This window comes from Triplophysa dalaica, chromosome 4, assembly GCF_015846415.1.
Source record: "Triplophysa dalaica isolate WHDGS20190420 chromosome 4, ASM1584641v1, whole genome shotgun sequence".
Lineage (NCBI taxonomy): Eukaryota > Metazoa > Chordata > Actinopteri > Cypriniformes > Nemacheilidae > Triplophysa > Triplophysa dalaica.
The window spans coordinates 14,244,537-14,260,835 of record NC_079545.1 but is presented as its reverse complement, the minus strand read 5'-3'; the positions used below and the strand labels follow the sequence as shown (position 1 = coordinate 14,260,835).

General features: G+C 36.7%; 2 protein-coding genes across 2 annotated transcripts; both read left to right on the top strand.

The window, feature by feature from the left end:
- The first annotated feature begins 420 nt into the window (after window positions 1–420).
- LOC130419695 (RING finger protein 225) lies at window positions 421–6,784 on the top strand. The gene is made up of 2 exons (XM_056746603.1): window positions 421–591; window positions 2,085–6,784. Exon 2 carries the CDS (start codon window positions 2,154–2,156, stop codon window positions 2,724–2,726), a length of 573 nt encoding a protein of 190 aa, XP_056602581.1. The 5' UTR covers window positions 421–591; window positions 2,085–2,153; the 3' UTR covers window positions 2,727–6,784.
- Window positions 6,785–9,693: 2,909 nt separating this feature from the next.
- tor4ab (torsin family 4, member Ab) lies at window positions 9,694–15,325 on the top strand. Its single transcript, XM_056746529.1, has 3 exons — window positions 9,694–9,821; window positions 12,700–13,035; window positions 13,111–15,325. Exons 2-3 carry the CDS (start codon window positions 12,706–12,708, stop codon window positions 13,918–13,920), a joined length of 1,140 nt encoding a protein of 379 aa, XP_056602507.1. The 5' UTR covers window positions 9,694–9,821; window positions 12,700–12,705; the 3' UTR covers window positions 13,921–15,325.
- The last annotated feature ends 974 nt before the right edge of the window (window positions 15,326–16,299 follow it).

Here is a 16,299-nt window from a genome sequence, read left to right as displayed (position 1 = left end):
TTAAAGAAACACAATTGGGTTGGTATGGGCAAGTACCGTGTTGATGCCATGGTATTCTTTAGGAATTACCGTGTGACGTTCATGTTACGTGAACATGGTACATCATCATATCACGGTAGTACTTTTCTTATAAGGCCATTTTCAAAAACTTATTTAGAGAAGAGGTTTTTGGCATCTTCTTCACTTACTAAAGTGAACCTTTTGACTTTATTTTGACCTAATAAGCATTTTGTTTTCTAAAAATTCTTTCTGTTTCTCTTCTCTGCCTGGCGAGTTTACACGGCTGGCCTGTATTTGACTACACGCTCTGCGTTTCCTCCTGCCTGCTCATCCAATATTCAAATCTTGCCATTCTTTGCAATACAGCAGTGAAGAGGGAGACTAAAAAACACGGTCAAAAATAGTTGAGTATTTGTTTTGTTTTTTTATGTAAATCATGCAAGGGAAAGTTTGGTAGATGTACAAGGGAAGACGTAGCCTGCAGATGTACAGGGAGACGGTGTGAAGAAGCGAGTTGACAGCAAAGAAATCACTTCTGTCTCAAAGAAGAGAACTGCTGTCGACCGGGAAATACACCTGTGCAGAAAATGGGTGAGTCATTTTGGATTTAACATTGTATATTGATATATTATAGTGATGTCTAGTTACGGTGTGTATTCAGACATCAATTTTGATAGTCATGTACTGTCTTTAAACTGTGTCAACATGTATGAGTTGCATTATGAAATCGTTTGATGTAAAAAAAATCCTAAATATTTTTGAAAATATTCGGCTGATACTCGTGCATGTAAAGATCAGATTTTAAAAACTTGCATTGGAAAAGTTATAGGTTGAACGTGGGATAACAGAGTTGAACATGTTTAAAGAGAGGATAAATGCAAAATTTGGTCAACCTTCTTATGAATTTTATTAGTAAACAACTGATAAATATCATTTGTATTACATTTTATACATTTAAGTGTTCTACCAACTTAGATACAGGAACAACAACACCAAAATAATAATACATAAATAAAATGAAAAAAATTAATAAAATGAAGGAGTATATTTTGATATTTTCACAACTTGAAGGCAAAATTGAAAGGGATTCATTAGACCAAAATGGCACGATACAATTTTTAGAACCTAAACACAATATTTCTTTGTAATAAAACTACATTATATTTATTAATCTAGCACACTCTTTTATCCAAACTGATGTCAGGGGTATTTGGCATTTCTCAATATTTTAATGCAGCATACTGTATGATGGACTGAGGCTAAACTCAAAGGTCGTCTAATGAACCTCTAATAAAGTCATTGAATCTTTCTGCCCGTGTTATTTGTGCCAGCAATGGGATGACCTTCTGCTGCTTTGCATAGCTTTGATAGAAACCTGTAAGCATTTCCAAGGCAAATCTGTTTAAAAACACATCCACAGCATGCTTGCTACGGCAAATAACTCTATACTTTCTGCCCGCCATATTCTTCATTCTGCTGCATTGATGTGTGTTGAAAATCTTTGCTATTTTTAATACGTTGCTTTTGAATAAATTGATATTTCCGGCTGGCCATAGATGGACGAAAATGCCTTTTGCAAGCAGATGGTGTAGTTCTACTTGATTGCTGGAGACACCAGTATTCTAAACATTTTTACAGAAAAAATGCTTTAAACAAGAAAATAGATGCTTGCCAATGAGGTAAGAAAAATTATATTCTTTTTTCTTAAAAATTATTTTTCTTGCCCCACTGGTAAACTACTGGGAAACTGAATTTCTCACCCTCGTGTCAATCCAAAACTGTATGGGTTATTTTAAATGAAGAACAAAAGACAATATTTTCAAAACCAAACAACATTGGCCTCCATTGACTTCAATTCTGTATATGGACATAAAACCAACCATGTCTCAAAATATCTCCTTTTGTGCTCGACAGAAGGAAAGTGTCACATACAGGTTTAACAACATTAGGGTGAATAAATTATTAAGTGAACTATATATCTCTTAAAAAATATATCTTGTTTTAAGATTGTTTTGTATTGACAACCAGAAAGAAGGTTCGCCACTGCAATTTCAAATCACTAATCTGTTCTTGTTCATCTCCAGGTGTGCCACATCAACATGGACGTTGAAGATGCCCATTGAGTTTCCTTTTTCTCACATCCTCCCTTGGTCATGGAGCCTGACTCCAACGACATCTGTGACCCCCAAAAACCTGGCCTGGATGATGAAGAAACCCCTGATCTGGAGTGTGTCGTCTGTTTCTGCCAGTTCAACAATGTCTTCAACACACCTAAGGTGCTCCAATGCAAGCACACCTTCTGCCTGGAGTGCCTCGCCCGGATGAACGTGAAGTCCCCTCAACCCAACACCATCCAGTGTCCTCTGTGCCGAGCATACACCCCGTTACCCGACCTGGGTCTTCCGAAGCTCGCAAATGACTCCATGGTGCTGTCCTACCTGCCGGCTACAATGCAACAGGTCTACAGCATCCGTTTTAACCGAAGTAAAGGCAAACTGCAGGTGAAGAGAGCAGCCAGCTCCCAGCCGGCTGTACCGCGGACCATCAGTCAAACTCTGGATGTCGGGACCCCCATCGGTGCACAGCAAGATGGCATCAGAGAGAGATCTCTGCTGATTACAGTACTGCGGACACCCATGTGCAAAGCTTGTATCATGAGTGTAGTGGCGATTCTGGCAGTTACGGCTACTATTATCATTCTCTTCGAAGTGAACAAAAAATTTTGATTTTAAATACAACACTATAGCCATAACTTTCCATCAAATGTCAACTACATTTGAACAAGAAACAAACAGGATTTGACTTTATATATACATTTTCATTTAAAGTCTACATTATAAAATGGGAGCTTTCGACTGTACAGTTTAAGATACTTTACTGTTAAATCGCACATTATATTAATGTGAAAAGTCACTTGGCAACAGACCTATTATTTGGCAGACCAAATTCTTAATATTCGGATTATTCTTAATAAGGGCTGTCAAACGATTTATTGCGATTAATCGCATCCAAAATATAAGTTCGTGTTTACATTAGATTTTTTGTATTTATAAACGCATACACTTACATGTATACATATTAAGGAAATATTTACATGTTATAATTTATATTAACGTAAACGATATATATGAATGTTTATTAATATATTATGTAAACACAAACATTTATTCTTGATGCAGTTAACGGCGATTAATCATTTGACAGTAATATATTTATGTGTAAAAAATTACTTTTGTTTCTTTTTCTCTATTATAAACCTGAGTACATATCATGCATACATTTAATTTCTGTAAAAACATCTTTCTCTATTAAAATCACATCTTCATGAGATTCCACAAAAATGTTTACATTTATAGGCGGTTTCAATGGCAACAACAAATGTTATGTGGCCCAAAGAATCAATAACAACCTGCAGCAAAGAATCAATAACAACAGAGTCCCTGTAGAGAAGATAGTTTTATTACAATTTATTTTAAAGTAAAAGGTTAACATTGACTTAATATAAACTGTAATATCACAGACCAATAAACAAACACAGACCTTGAAGTTAACTTTTGTTGCATGGTATCTTCGGCTACACTTCTAACCTGCTCTGGAGCAGGTTTTAATTTTGAGTTAGACAACGCAAACCAAAACTGAACCAATCAGCTGAGAGAAAGTGACGTACATCTGACGCTCTGGCAGCAACCCCCTCCTATCTCTGCTCCCAAAAAAAGTTTTGATCAGATGTAAGAGCTAGGGAAAATATTTTGCTGCTAATATTTGTATTGTATATTTACATTTATTGATTATAATTTAAAATAGGTTAATATCATTCTTATGTCAGTGGATAAATAATAATTATGAATTCATATTAAACATAGCATTTAAATTAACATAACCACGTTCGTTTAAAAGCAAACTTTAATATATAAAGCATTTTAAGTAATGAAGTAAATATGTTACAATTAATGACATTTTTCATAACGATCTCGTTATCTTCAACAGAAAACTCCGATGACACTCGCGAGAAGTCAAATTGGCTTGTTCGACTTGATGCGGCACCGCAAGATCCCACAGGAGGATGACATCAAAGTACCGCGAGAGCGATTCAAAACCAAACATTTTATGGTGTTTAGAATGGCTCTCGCGGTCTTATGATGTCACCCCCTGTCGGATCTTGCGGCGCCGAAGAAGCCTAATCAAACTGCTGATCCTTTCCATGTTCCGTGTGATTGGCTGTTTGCCGCACGTGTCACAATTTCGGGTGCACGCGCCTCCCGAACTCTGGATCAAATCGGAGTTGACAGAGCAAGTTTAAACCAAGCGTTGTGCTACAGCTGAACCTGATCCAATCCAGGTTGGGGTTGTGTGGTTTTGTCAACTCAAAACTTACTCAGTGTTTGTGCACCTCGCTTCATGATACAGGCCAAAGACGCGTCTGTCAGATGAAACTTTTACTATTAGGGTGATCTAAAAAAACATCTTGTAACCAATGTCCCTTTGTTTTTGCTTTCCTGTAGCTCTGTGGCTAGAGCATGGTGCAAGCAACACAAAGGTCATGGGTTCGATACTAGGGATTGCACATACTCGGATACAAATGCTTTGGATAAATGCGTCTGCCAAATGCATAAATGGAAATGTCCCAACTCCCATAATATATTTTTTCAGAAATATTCAAAGTTAAAGTCAGTCCTGTTTCAAATCATAGTATGATAAAATAAGTATCCTTAAAGTTCCTGGGTAAGGGCTAGATGGGATACAGCAACGGCCAAAATCTTGCAACATCTTGGGTTTGGGTTAGGTCTAGTGGTAGGATTAAGATGAAAATAGTGCTTATCGGGTGAGATTTTGGCAAATATTACTGTATCCATTTAAGCCACTGAAAGTACCTCAGCGGTTCTGAAGTGCAGATTCATGAACACTGTTGACAGCTGATACTACCCACAACTTACTGTGTGAGGGAGGAGTTTTTGTCGCTACACTGAATTAATAAATTAATTATAAAAAAGAAAATAAATATATAAATAAATCATATCGAATGAAATGCATGTACTGTAGGAGTAACAAAGGTCACTTGTGTTATGTGTTAGAATATGTTTTAGCATTTTCATACTTTTGTCTCGAAACAATTACAAAAAAAGTTCATATTTCCAGGGTATGTGAATAAGCACACAGCAGAAGTGTTGTGCAGTAGACACTACCCTGCCCGACCACCAGATGGCGTTGTGTCTCAAAATTTCACTCTCAAACTTTGCCAGGCTTCAATAATGTGCTGCTGATGCAATGGAAAAGTACAAGAGCCTCTTAGAACACCCTTGCCTTGTATGGATGACAAAACAAACAGCGAAATGAAATGACATGTAATAGACATGACCTGACATTACAGGATGTGGTGAACTTAATTAAAGGAAGTTAAGTTTGTCATAAAAAAAAAATGCTTGGCCAGGAGGAAATGTGCAATGTAACTGGAGTTTTCTGAATGGAGAAATCAACAGTCAATATTTTTTAAAAAGTATAAATATAGAACATATAGCACAAAGGATAAAGTTTTTTAAGGGGAATCACAAACTAGTGTATAATGCTCTGCATTACGTCAGATATCCACAGACAAATACTGTACATCACAATTGTCAAAATAAGACGTCTAATTGTGGATTGTGATGATTTTAATGTGTTGTAGAAAGATACTTGTTTGTTTTAACTGATCATCAGTGCTTTGAAGATGCAGATGGTTTGGGATAAATGGCAAACTATGATGTCATAAGGCCCCATCACGTTTATAAGATAGAACTTTGCCTTTGTTTTTTGTAGCTCGTGCTCATGTGCGTCATATCGCATGGCCAAGGCTTTAGGGGTGAGGCGAATCGTTTAAACCATTACAAAGAGGGAATAACAGTAGCAATGTGTATATTTGTGTAACTATTTCGGATTTGCCAGGTCATTGTGTGTTTGTCTACTAAAATAACTATATGTCATTGTTTCTTTGCTTTTGTAATGTGTTACTTGTGTAAGAGACAAAAGAATGTGAACATATGTACGTCTGTGTGTGCGTGCGTGCATTTATTATGTAGTGGTTTGGATGGTTGGTGCGGGCCTTTTTTTATAACATTGTTACTAATATTTTGAAATATATCAAGACTTCTGAGGACATTTAATGTGGTTTTCTCATATATTTCCGAAATCAGATTTTACTTTAAATATGGCAACAGATTTGTGGTTCAGATTTTAGGATTAGGGTTTGTAACAGAAGCCTCAAAAGAATAGGTGTCTATGAGATGTCCTCAGTAACGCAGTGAAACAAATGTGTGTGTCTGGTTCAGTCAACCAGTTTGATATGCTCATGTTGCGTCCTTTGTGAGAACTGGCGAGAGTTTTGACTGTTCATTTTCTTTGTTTTTGTGAAGGTCTGATTAGTTTTGACTGTCCATGTGTGTGTGAGAGAGAGAGAGAGAGAGAGAGAGGGAGAGTTGTATATTTATATTTGCGTTCACTGCTGAGTCAATCTAAAACATGCCATATCTATCCACTCACATACATGAGTGTAAAAAAAATATTTTATGATTTAAAAATATCTGCCAACTTTTACCATGTTCTTACAGAGTTTTTCCCAAAAATCAAGTAACTCTTTGTTTCATCATTAGAATGCTGTCTGTCCCTGTTTTGCTATCTGTTTCTTTGCTACATTAGCAAATATGAAAATAAAAGCCGTATTTTGTCTTATCTACTGTTGTTTATTTATGTATTGAACAATGTCTCGGTTAGTTTTGAAAGGTACAGAGAAATAAATACATCACATGTGTTTCTTACTCAACATGTAGTGTAAATAGGCGACATAACAAATCAGAATCCCTCTCTTTAGTGTACAAGTGTCCAGTGAGGTCAATGCCAACATCACTCACCACAAACAAACCACAAGCTAGTCAGCAATACTCCCACATACCATGAGACCTGATGTCTACTTTACAGTGCATGAGTAATGCCCCACACCTGTTATCAATGTCAAATAAGGGCAGGACCAGGGTCACAAATCCACCAGGTCTTGGGCCGCAAATTAAATTGTATATGAGAAAAGGTTTGAGATATTTAAAACATGAGGGCAAAAAAAGAGTTATCTTGCATAGTATATTTATATTCTAGTTCTGGGTTTTTATTAGTACCTCTACAGACACACGAGCACCTCTTGATCAGATATTTTCTTTATTTACAAATTAATTTATATAAATATTATATTTTTTTTTTATTGTGTAGCTAATATAAAACCATTTTTTGAAACATAAAAAATTAAATAAAATATCTTTACATATACTAAATTTATAATCAGAACCACCATTTTTTGTGTTGTTTTACAACGAAACGTTTAATTTACGTTTATGTTTTATTTATATTTGTGTTTTACAATAAATCTAACAGAATGTTGTGATGTTTTTCTTTAAGATAATTAAATTAATAAAAAAAAAAAATATTTTAAGGAAGTGGTTTGTGTTTAATATGCATTATTTACAGACACTTGTGTATTTGATGTAGATTTGATTTTGATAAGAGTTATGGTTCAGATCGAAAAAGATTGAAATTTAAGTACATTACATGGTCTACAAAGATCAAATACGCCAGTGATCAAATATTCCCTTTTAATAAAAAGCTCATTTTTTATACTGTCTTAGAAAACCAAACACACATACACAATGCATTTCTGGTAACGTTTTTTTAATCTTATTCTCCAGCATTCGAAAGCAAACATAAACATACACAAAAGTCAGCAGGTTGCTAGGTTTATTTAAAGATGTCTCTATGACATATGCTGACATAATCTGAAATTAAGGTGGAGTTGTTAATCACAAAAGTAGGCAGGTCTGTACTGTAGACACTGCCCGTTTCTTATATTACTATAGAAACAAAAAACAAAAGCATGTCCAGTCACGGCATTGCATTGGTGATTTATTTTTAAGTACAAACAAACCCAAACTTTGTAAAACAAATCCCCCAGTTGACCTTTGAAGAACTGTGACCTTTATCTGTTTGTGATCTCTGCGGGATGTTTGGTCTTATAGCTCAAAAAAGGTGTTCTTCCAGCAAGAAGACACTTATGAATAATTAGTGAATTCAATTTTATTTATAAAGCGCTTTTAACAATGTGCTTTGTTTCAAAACAGCTTTACAGGAGAAAATAAGAAAACAGAAAAAACAGATAAGGTAAAACACATCACAGTGCATGGTGTTATGAGAACAAGCAATATCATTCTAATAAATAATAATAAATAATATAGGCAGTCTCCTGGTGAGCAAGCCAACACCACCCTGTCGCGTGGAACCGTAACTCCAAAGGTAAATAAATGGAGAAAAAATCTTGGGAGAAACCAAAGGTCAGGTCCCCTTTCATGTGTCACCACTGCACTTAGTGACTTTGATTAAAACTTTCCTCAGTAAATGTTTATGAATAATAGGGAGAGCTTTTAAGGTGTGATTTATGTTGAAACTGTTAAGGTCTAATTTTGTCTTATTCTGTGACTGATATCAGACACAGGGAAAATAGTAATGGCATAAAATAACTGAGGGCAGCTATAACTTTAAACTGCTGTCATGTAATGTAAGTTTAGCATTAAATACTAAATATGGTAGATTTAACATTAATGTGACAATTAGTCCGTCTTTGCACTTGGTTGGTGATGGGATTGCCTGAACTGGAGTTGGGATGGTCGGTCAGTCCGCAGGCTCCCGCAGGAGGATAGCATGGATATTCAACTGGAGCTGGCGTAATATCGAGTTAGGGATAAGCATATGACGTCTGAATTAGACTGAAAATAATGCAAAATAAAGCAGTTTTCTGTTTCACATGAGGAGTTATGTAAATGTTATTAAGACAATTTGTTAGCAATGTAGAGCGATGGCAGTTTATTCTCAGTATTGGTTTATCAATTAACCATTTTGTGAATCTTACACCTAATAAGATGTAAGGTAAACTGATAAAAACACTGACAAGAAATGTATGTCACAAATAAATTTCACAGATGTCACAAACGTATTACAATTTTTTAACAAACTTTTACAATAAATTAATAAACACTCACCAAGAAATACCTTTACGATCTTCAAGATGTTGCATAAAGTCCTCTTGCTATTTTTGTAGAAACCACATCAGCTAATAAAGGCTCAATCGTTGTAAATGAATCACTATATTCGATCTTACATGATTTCAGTAAATAAACTTGAGATCCTGAATATAAAAAAATAAACCTTACACATAGATTACATATAGTTTGTAACCAACGCCGCCATATTGGAACAGGCATGACTGCATATTGTACAAGTAGGTCAATGGGTCCTGCGTTTTTTTCCGTAACCTTATATAACAAACACTAACCTTTACATTTATCGTCCGATTTAAATAGTTTACGATCTATGCGGAGTACAAAAGCGAAAAGTTAGACTGGAAACTTGCCATAAGTAAAGGGTTTTTCTGTATATACTTCTGGGGTAAACCTGATTTGCAGGCGAGCAACACTTTAACATAGGTTCGTTCATTTATAAAATATTTTACGACATATCATTTACTTTTGCAACTTTTCACTAAACATATTCTTCTTATCTCCGCCTCATAAATCCGGTTTTGCATATTTTCACATGACACTGGGAAAAAAGAAGGATGAGACATGTGAGAGATAAATGAAAGGGTGGAGCGATAAAGAGATGGAGATGAAAGTGAGACCTCGGTGAGCAGGTGTGAATGTGTGCAGAGAAGATACGGACATATCATCATCTACTTGATCATCCTCATAAAGAAAACAACTGACATTCCAGCACGTGGAAGCAAGGAAGACGGACAGCCCAATGCAACATTAAAGGTAGCAGTCCACCTCAGCTTACGAGACCCTGTTTTTGTTGTTGTTTAGTGTAAGCAATGTGCTTTACGTCTATGTTGAATGTGTTGTCACACATGATGATGATGATGATGTTGCAGCCGACCACACTTTTCTGCAAACATTGATGTTTATAAAAATGCATCAAAATGATATTCTTTTGCATGTGTTCCCATGTTTACAGATCGTTGTCTCTCATATTCTTTATTTATGTCATTGAAGCAGTGGAACAGAACCATTTGCATGGTTACTTTTGCATAACTGAGCTAGCAAAGCAAGTGTTATTTATTCGAAAGATAGCAAAAGCACACTGAAAACATAAATAAGTAATAATAAAGCGTATACTGTTTAAAATGTTCACAAGAAGTGTTTAATTATCACATTTTTGTCAAACATTTATGGGTCATGTCAATAGTTAATATGATTTACTACACCTGTGTATCATCTAATGGACTAAAGTTGCCTGCTATGTGTATTTCAAAAACAAGCAACATTTGATTAAATATTAACTGTATGTGCACTGTGTGGTACATGTCCATCAGCTTCCTGATGCTGTAATGCAAAGCGTGAGTGTATTAATAGTTATGCAAAACATCGACCCTCCTGGCCTTACATGTGTACAAGGAAACAAACTCATATATTGATCATATTTTAGGAAAACTTGTGATGGCTTTTCCTGCATGCCGCTTGATTCATTTGGATCTGAAATACAAACCCCAATTCCAATGAAGTTGGGACATGTAAATACAAGCAGAATACAGTGACTTGCAAATTCTTTTTGACCCATATTTAATTGAATGCACCACAAAGACAACATATTTAATATTCAAACTGATCAACTTTATTGTTGAATTTGATGACTGCAACAAGCTCCAAAAGAGCTGTGACGGGGGTGTTACATCACCTTTCCTTTTAACAACACTTAATTAGTGTTTGGGAACTGAAGGCACTCATTGTTGAAGCTTTGAGGGGGAATTCTTTCCCATTGCATTTCTCTTTTCCTGCAAACTCACGCGGTTATATCAAGTGCCAAATCTGGCTTGGCATTGTCTTGTTGAAATAAGCAGAGACGTCCCTGAAAAAAACGTTGCTTGGATGGCAGCATATTTTGCTCCAAAACCTGTATGAACCTTTCTGCATTAATGTTGCCTTCACAGAAGTGCAAGTTAGCCATGCGGCGGGCAGTAACACACCCCCATACCATCACAGATCCTGGCTTTTGAACTTTGCATGATAACAATTTGGATGGTCCTTTTCCTCTTAAGCCCGGAAGACACGACGCTTTCGTTTTGCATTGTATAGTTTTAACTTGCACTTGTAGATGTGTAGAAGTGTTTGTGAGCCCACGTGGTAATATCCTTTACAGAATGATGTCTGTTTTTAATGCAGTGCAGCCTGAGGGATCGAAGGTCACAGGAATTCAGCATTGGTTTACGGCCTTGTCGCTTAGATGCAGAGATTGTTAAATATTTCCTAAATTCCTTGCAATTGCACGTGGGGGTAACGTTGTTCGTAAACTGTTGGAGTTTTTGCTCACGCAGTTGTCACGGAGTTCACATCCATGCTTGTGAATGACTGAGCCTTATAGGATGCTCCTTTTAAACCTAATCTTTGTTTCTAATAAACTAGTTCATCTGTGGAATGATCCAAACAGGTGTTTTTTGAGCACACCTCAACTTTCCAAATATTTTGTTGGCCTTGTCCCAGCTCTTTTGGAACATGTTGCAGGCATCAAATTCAAAATGAGTGAATATTTGCAAAAAACAATCAAGTTGATCAGTTTTAAATGTATTGTCTTTGTGGTGCATTCAATTAAATATGGGTCGCTGTATTCTGCTTTTATTTACATTTTACACAATGTCCCAACTTGATTGGAATTTTGGTTTGTAAAAAAAATATGTTTTCTAAGGATAAAAATGGTACTTGCCAATGTTAAGGTCACAGCTAAGAAAGATTAACTGTTGGTTTTAGTGCTGTTTTTGTATAGCCAGTTTTAATACAGATGTCCTGGTTGTAGTAAAACTGTAGTAAAACACGGTTGATTTGTGGTTACTATGGATTTACTAATAATAACAAATAAAATCTCAAAAGATTGTTAAACCATGGTTAATTTTTAGACGGTATAATGGTAGGCTGTTAGATGTGGTTACTAGGCAGTTTTGAGTATTCTGACATGATTCTGTGTATGCACTATTAGTTGAAATTGTGTGACATGTGACCTGCAATTGGAGTGCTGTGAGTTATTTTGAATGAAAAAACAACTGTTTCATATTAAATATAAATGTTTGGTAGTGGATATACACTGACACATTCTAAATGGTTTTGCAAAGATTTTAAAATCCATTCACAAGTTGCTTATAACATTTTAATATCAATGAGAATGATTTAGGGTTAAAATGGCCTTTAAGATTGGTTTGCCCAGCCTTAAGTTTTCAATGCCGTTCAAAGGTTTAACACTAACATCTACAAACACATCTATATGAAGGTTAATTCAACTATTAATTATAACAAATTATCATGTTTTTGCCAAGAAATATATCTAAATGTCACGCTAACCACTGGCACGTGCAGTATAATAGATTTCCTCAAGCTTAGATGGAAGAACATTAGCAAGGCCAAAGTCATTAACGTTCATGCATTTGGCAGATGCTTTTATTCAAAGTTCATTGAAGCTGTACATTTTCCTCATAAGTATGTGTTAAGTGGGATTTTGAGATTGCTGGCACATTGGGTTGTAATCCCAGGGATTACACCCAGAATGCCTTGTTAAAAACAATCTGGATGAAAGCATTTGCCAAATTGCAATAAAAGGGCAATTTCATCTCTTGTTTTCTGTGTTTCTGACATTGTGGATGGTTAAAAGGTTCCAATGGATTCTCAGATTGAAAATGAAAGAGGTGAGCAAAAGGAGATGGCAGTCAGGCAGAGCACGTCTATACTCTCCCCACAGCTTAAAGCCATGATCCGAATCAAGAAGAAATACCTAAAGAAACATCTCACGGATCACGTCTCTAACTCAGCTAGGCTGGGCCTGAACGGCTCAAACTGCATGATCTCAGATGGCCAACCCAAGAGGCCTAAGAGGAAGACCAAGCGTCGTGTGCTGTTCCCTAATGACACTCTCATGTTCAAGCCGAAGAAGGAACGCAACAGATCAAAACATTTCCTGATCTTCTTCTGCGTCATCATCTTCCTCCAGGTAAAGTCTAACTTAGTTTTTTCTTAAAGATGAAGCCTGTATCCATGTGACCTTTTGCGAAATCCGTTCTCCCAGGTCTACAACGCCATTTTGGAAGATGATACTTTGAAATACGACCTTGAAGGTTTGGAAAAGACATTACACAGAGAGGTGTTCGGTCAGCGGGAGGCACTAGAGGAGTTAATGGACCACCTGGTAGATTACCTGTCCACCTACAACCACCAGCAACCCCTCGCCCTGTCTTTACACGGGCCGTCTGGCGTGGGGAAAACCCACCTGGGTCGCCTGTTCGCGCGCCACTTCCGTTCCGTGATAGGCGACAAGCTGGTGGTGCAGTATTTTTCCAAGCACCACTGCCCCCTGCAGGAAACAGCTCAACATTGCGCCTCCAAACTGGCCAAGCGCATAGCGGAGGTAGTGACTCTAGCTGAGGAAGAAGAGCAAATTCCGTTCTTCATCCTAGATGAGGTGGAACTAATGCAGCCTCCACTGCTGGACGCTCTGAAGTCGTATCTTAAACCGGATCAGAAAAATGAGTTTCTTAACGTGGTTTATGTTTTTCTAAGCAGTCTGGGCCAAAGGGAAATAACAGCTCATGTCCTGCAAAACGGCTCGATCGCTGGAGCTCATAAATCGCTTCAGCACACCCTGTCTGGAATCCATCCGCTGTGGACAGACCCTGCGGTGAAGGTTGTTCCTCTTTCTCTACTGGAGCGTGAGCATGTGATCCTTTGCTTTCTGGAGGAAATGACGCTCGAGGGGTTTTATCCCGACAACACTCAGGTAGAGACACTGGCGGATGAACTGGCCTATCACACCGCGGCTGAACAGCGGTATGCGAAGACCGGATGCAAACAAGTTGTGGCAAAGGTTAACTTGCTTTAAACGAAATTGACTTTATCGTGAAGCGAGTTAAGGATGTTAGCATTTCTGTCAAACAGTTCATTTTTGTTTTTTTACATTTTACAGGAAACTCTGTCATAGTTGTTAGATTCACATGACTCTTTCTTCTGTGAGAAACTGGGCAAATTAAAAAAATACCACAATGCATGATGCCAGAGGCTTTGAGTTGTGAGAGGGATGTAACATCACCAAAAACCTATAACAAAGGTTTATACAATATTTTAGTTCTTCTGTAACCACACGATAACTTTGTGTGCACTTTGTGTGAATAACACAGTTTAGTAATCACATCTGTGAACAGATCATTCTGGTTTTTTTTAATCATAACTCATTAAAAAAGATTTTACTTAAAGGAATGGCTACAAATTAAAAGATCCTGCATTGTACATTAAATATGACAGTCACAATATCCGATTTTCGCTACATGGTTATTGTAGACAAAAAATATTCCGCAGTAGCGATATTATTGCGATATGTGAATAAATAAATTATGCAATCAGATAAACTTATCTTTAATTTCGTTTCTTTTTGTGGGGCTTTTAAAGTGTCTTAGTTTACAGTATTACGATATGTGTATAATTTTCACGTTTGGCATGATTGTGATATCACGGTTATTGACAATATACCATATTGTGACACCCCTACTTTAAAATATCTCCTTTTGTGTTGCACATCAAAATCAAAGTCATACAACACGTGGGTTAGTAAATTATTTTGGTCTAATAATAATCTGGAATTTCTATAATTTAAACAGCTTTTGTGTTGAGGTATTAAAAGGTCCAGTGTATGAAATTTAGCGGTGAAGTTGTGAATTACAACCAACAGCTTAATCCAGTCCTCCAACCGCACTACAGTGGCTGACACTGGGGCAGAGATGTCGTCACGTTTTCGATTCTTTGCCGAAGACGAAAAGGTATTTACGAACCGTGCTCTGTAGTACAGGTTGTCCGTTTAGGGCTTTTGTAGAAACAGGAGAGCCACGGTGTATGAAGATAGAACTAGCTCATTCTAAGGTTAGAAAAACATAATGCTTCCTTATGTAAGCTCTTTATACACCTCTGAAGACATAGTTGTGTATATTATAAACTGCATTTCTGTCAATAGATCTTCCAAAAAAATCACACATTGGACCTTTAAATTGTGTTTCACCTCACATGTGAGTTTGTACAGTGTTCTATAAAACTCTTACTAAGTCTAACTCTTACTTTATTGAGAATTTTCTTCATCGTTTAAGTCACGTTCAAAATTGCATTATTTTTGTGTTCGGTTGCTGGTTGTAGTTTGTTTGCTGTGTTTGGTAGTTTAGTGTTGGTTTCACCCTTGGAGACAACTGTCTGTTTGTGGTAAATGTTCCCACACAGATTTTAATATCAGACATTTTTTTACATTTTGGGGGCATTTTCAAAATATAAATTATATCGTACTAAATTACATAAGGTGATATAATACAGACTTTGTACGGTATTAAAGTCATGTACTGTATGTCTATGAAAAATCACTATAAAACATGAAAGCACAACATCTGTGTGTGTGTGTGTGTGTGTGTAGAGAGAGACTGGAATTTGGTTACCACCACAAATAATTTTGGATCCCAGTTACAAACCCCACCTGCCTACAGCCTCTTTCTGAATTACAAGATTCTTTGTAATCACTTAGAGACACGACCTTAAAGCTCATGTCACGCGATTGCCATGCGCACACATGCAAAAACACGCATTATAAATGAATCTCTGGCGCTGCCTTCAATTTATGTTGATTAAAAAATAATTGAAATGCAGTTATTACGTTAAAATAACAGCAAATGTCAAAATGTCTCTGTTAATGAGTATTTGAGTTATATTGTGTGTCAATTTGTTATATAGACAAACTATGACCTTTTCACCTAGCTCCTATTCATATCACACTTTCCCGCCTTCCTGTTGCAGATGAAGTATGCACGTGTCTCGTGGAGGTTAAATAATATAAGTATCAATGTCGGGACATGTATAATCCAGACATTTGAATATACAGACAGCTCAATTATGTACTCTGAATGTTTTGGTAAAGCAATTCAAAATGGTAACAAGGGTGGCAAAGGGCAATCGAGGGTGCTGGGTGCGTCACATTTTCAAATACTGTAAAGTAGCTCCAGAAGACATCAAACTAGCCAAAATTGCTTGAAATCATTTTTCAACAGTGTTCGATAAATAAAGGCAAAACAGTAATTAAAAGAAAGATGAAAAGAATGAAGGTTTTAACGGGTGTTTGATCCAGGGTTTGCGTGCAGCTATATCGTGAGGAAAGACTCAGAATGAAGGTGGAGAGCGGGGCCAGTGCATTCTTCTGCTTTGTGGTTAAGCCCAGGACCAGACTAAGTCTTTC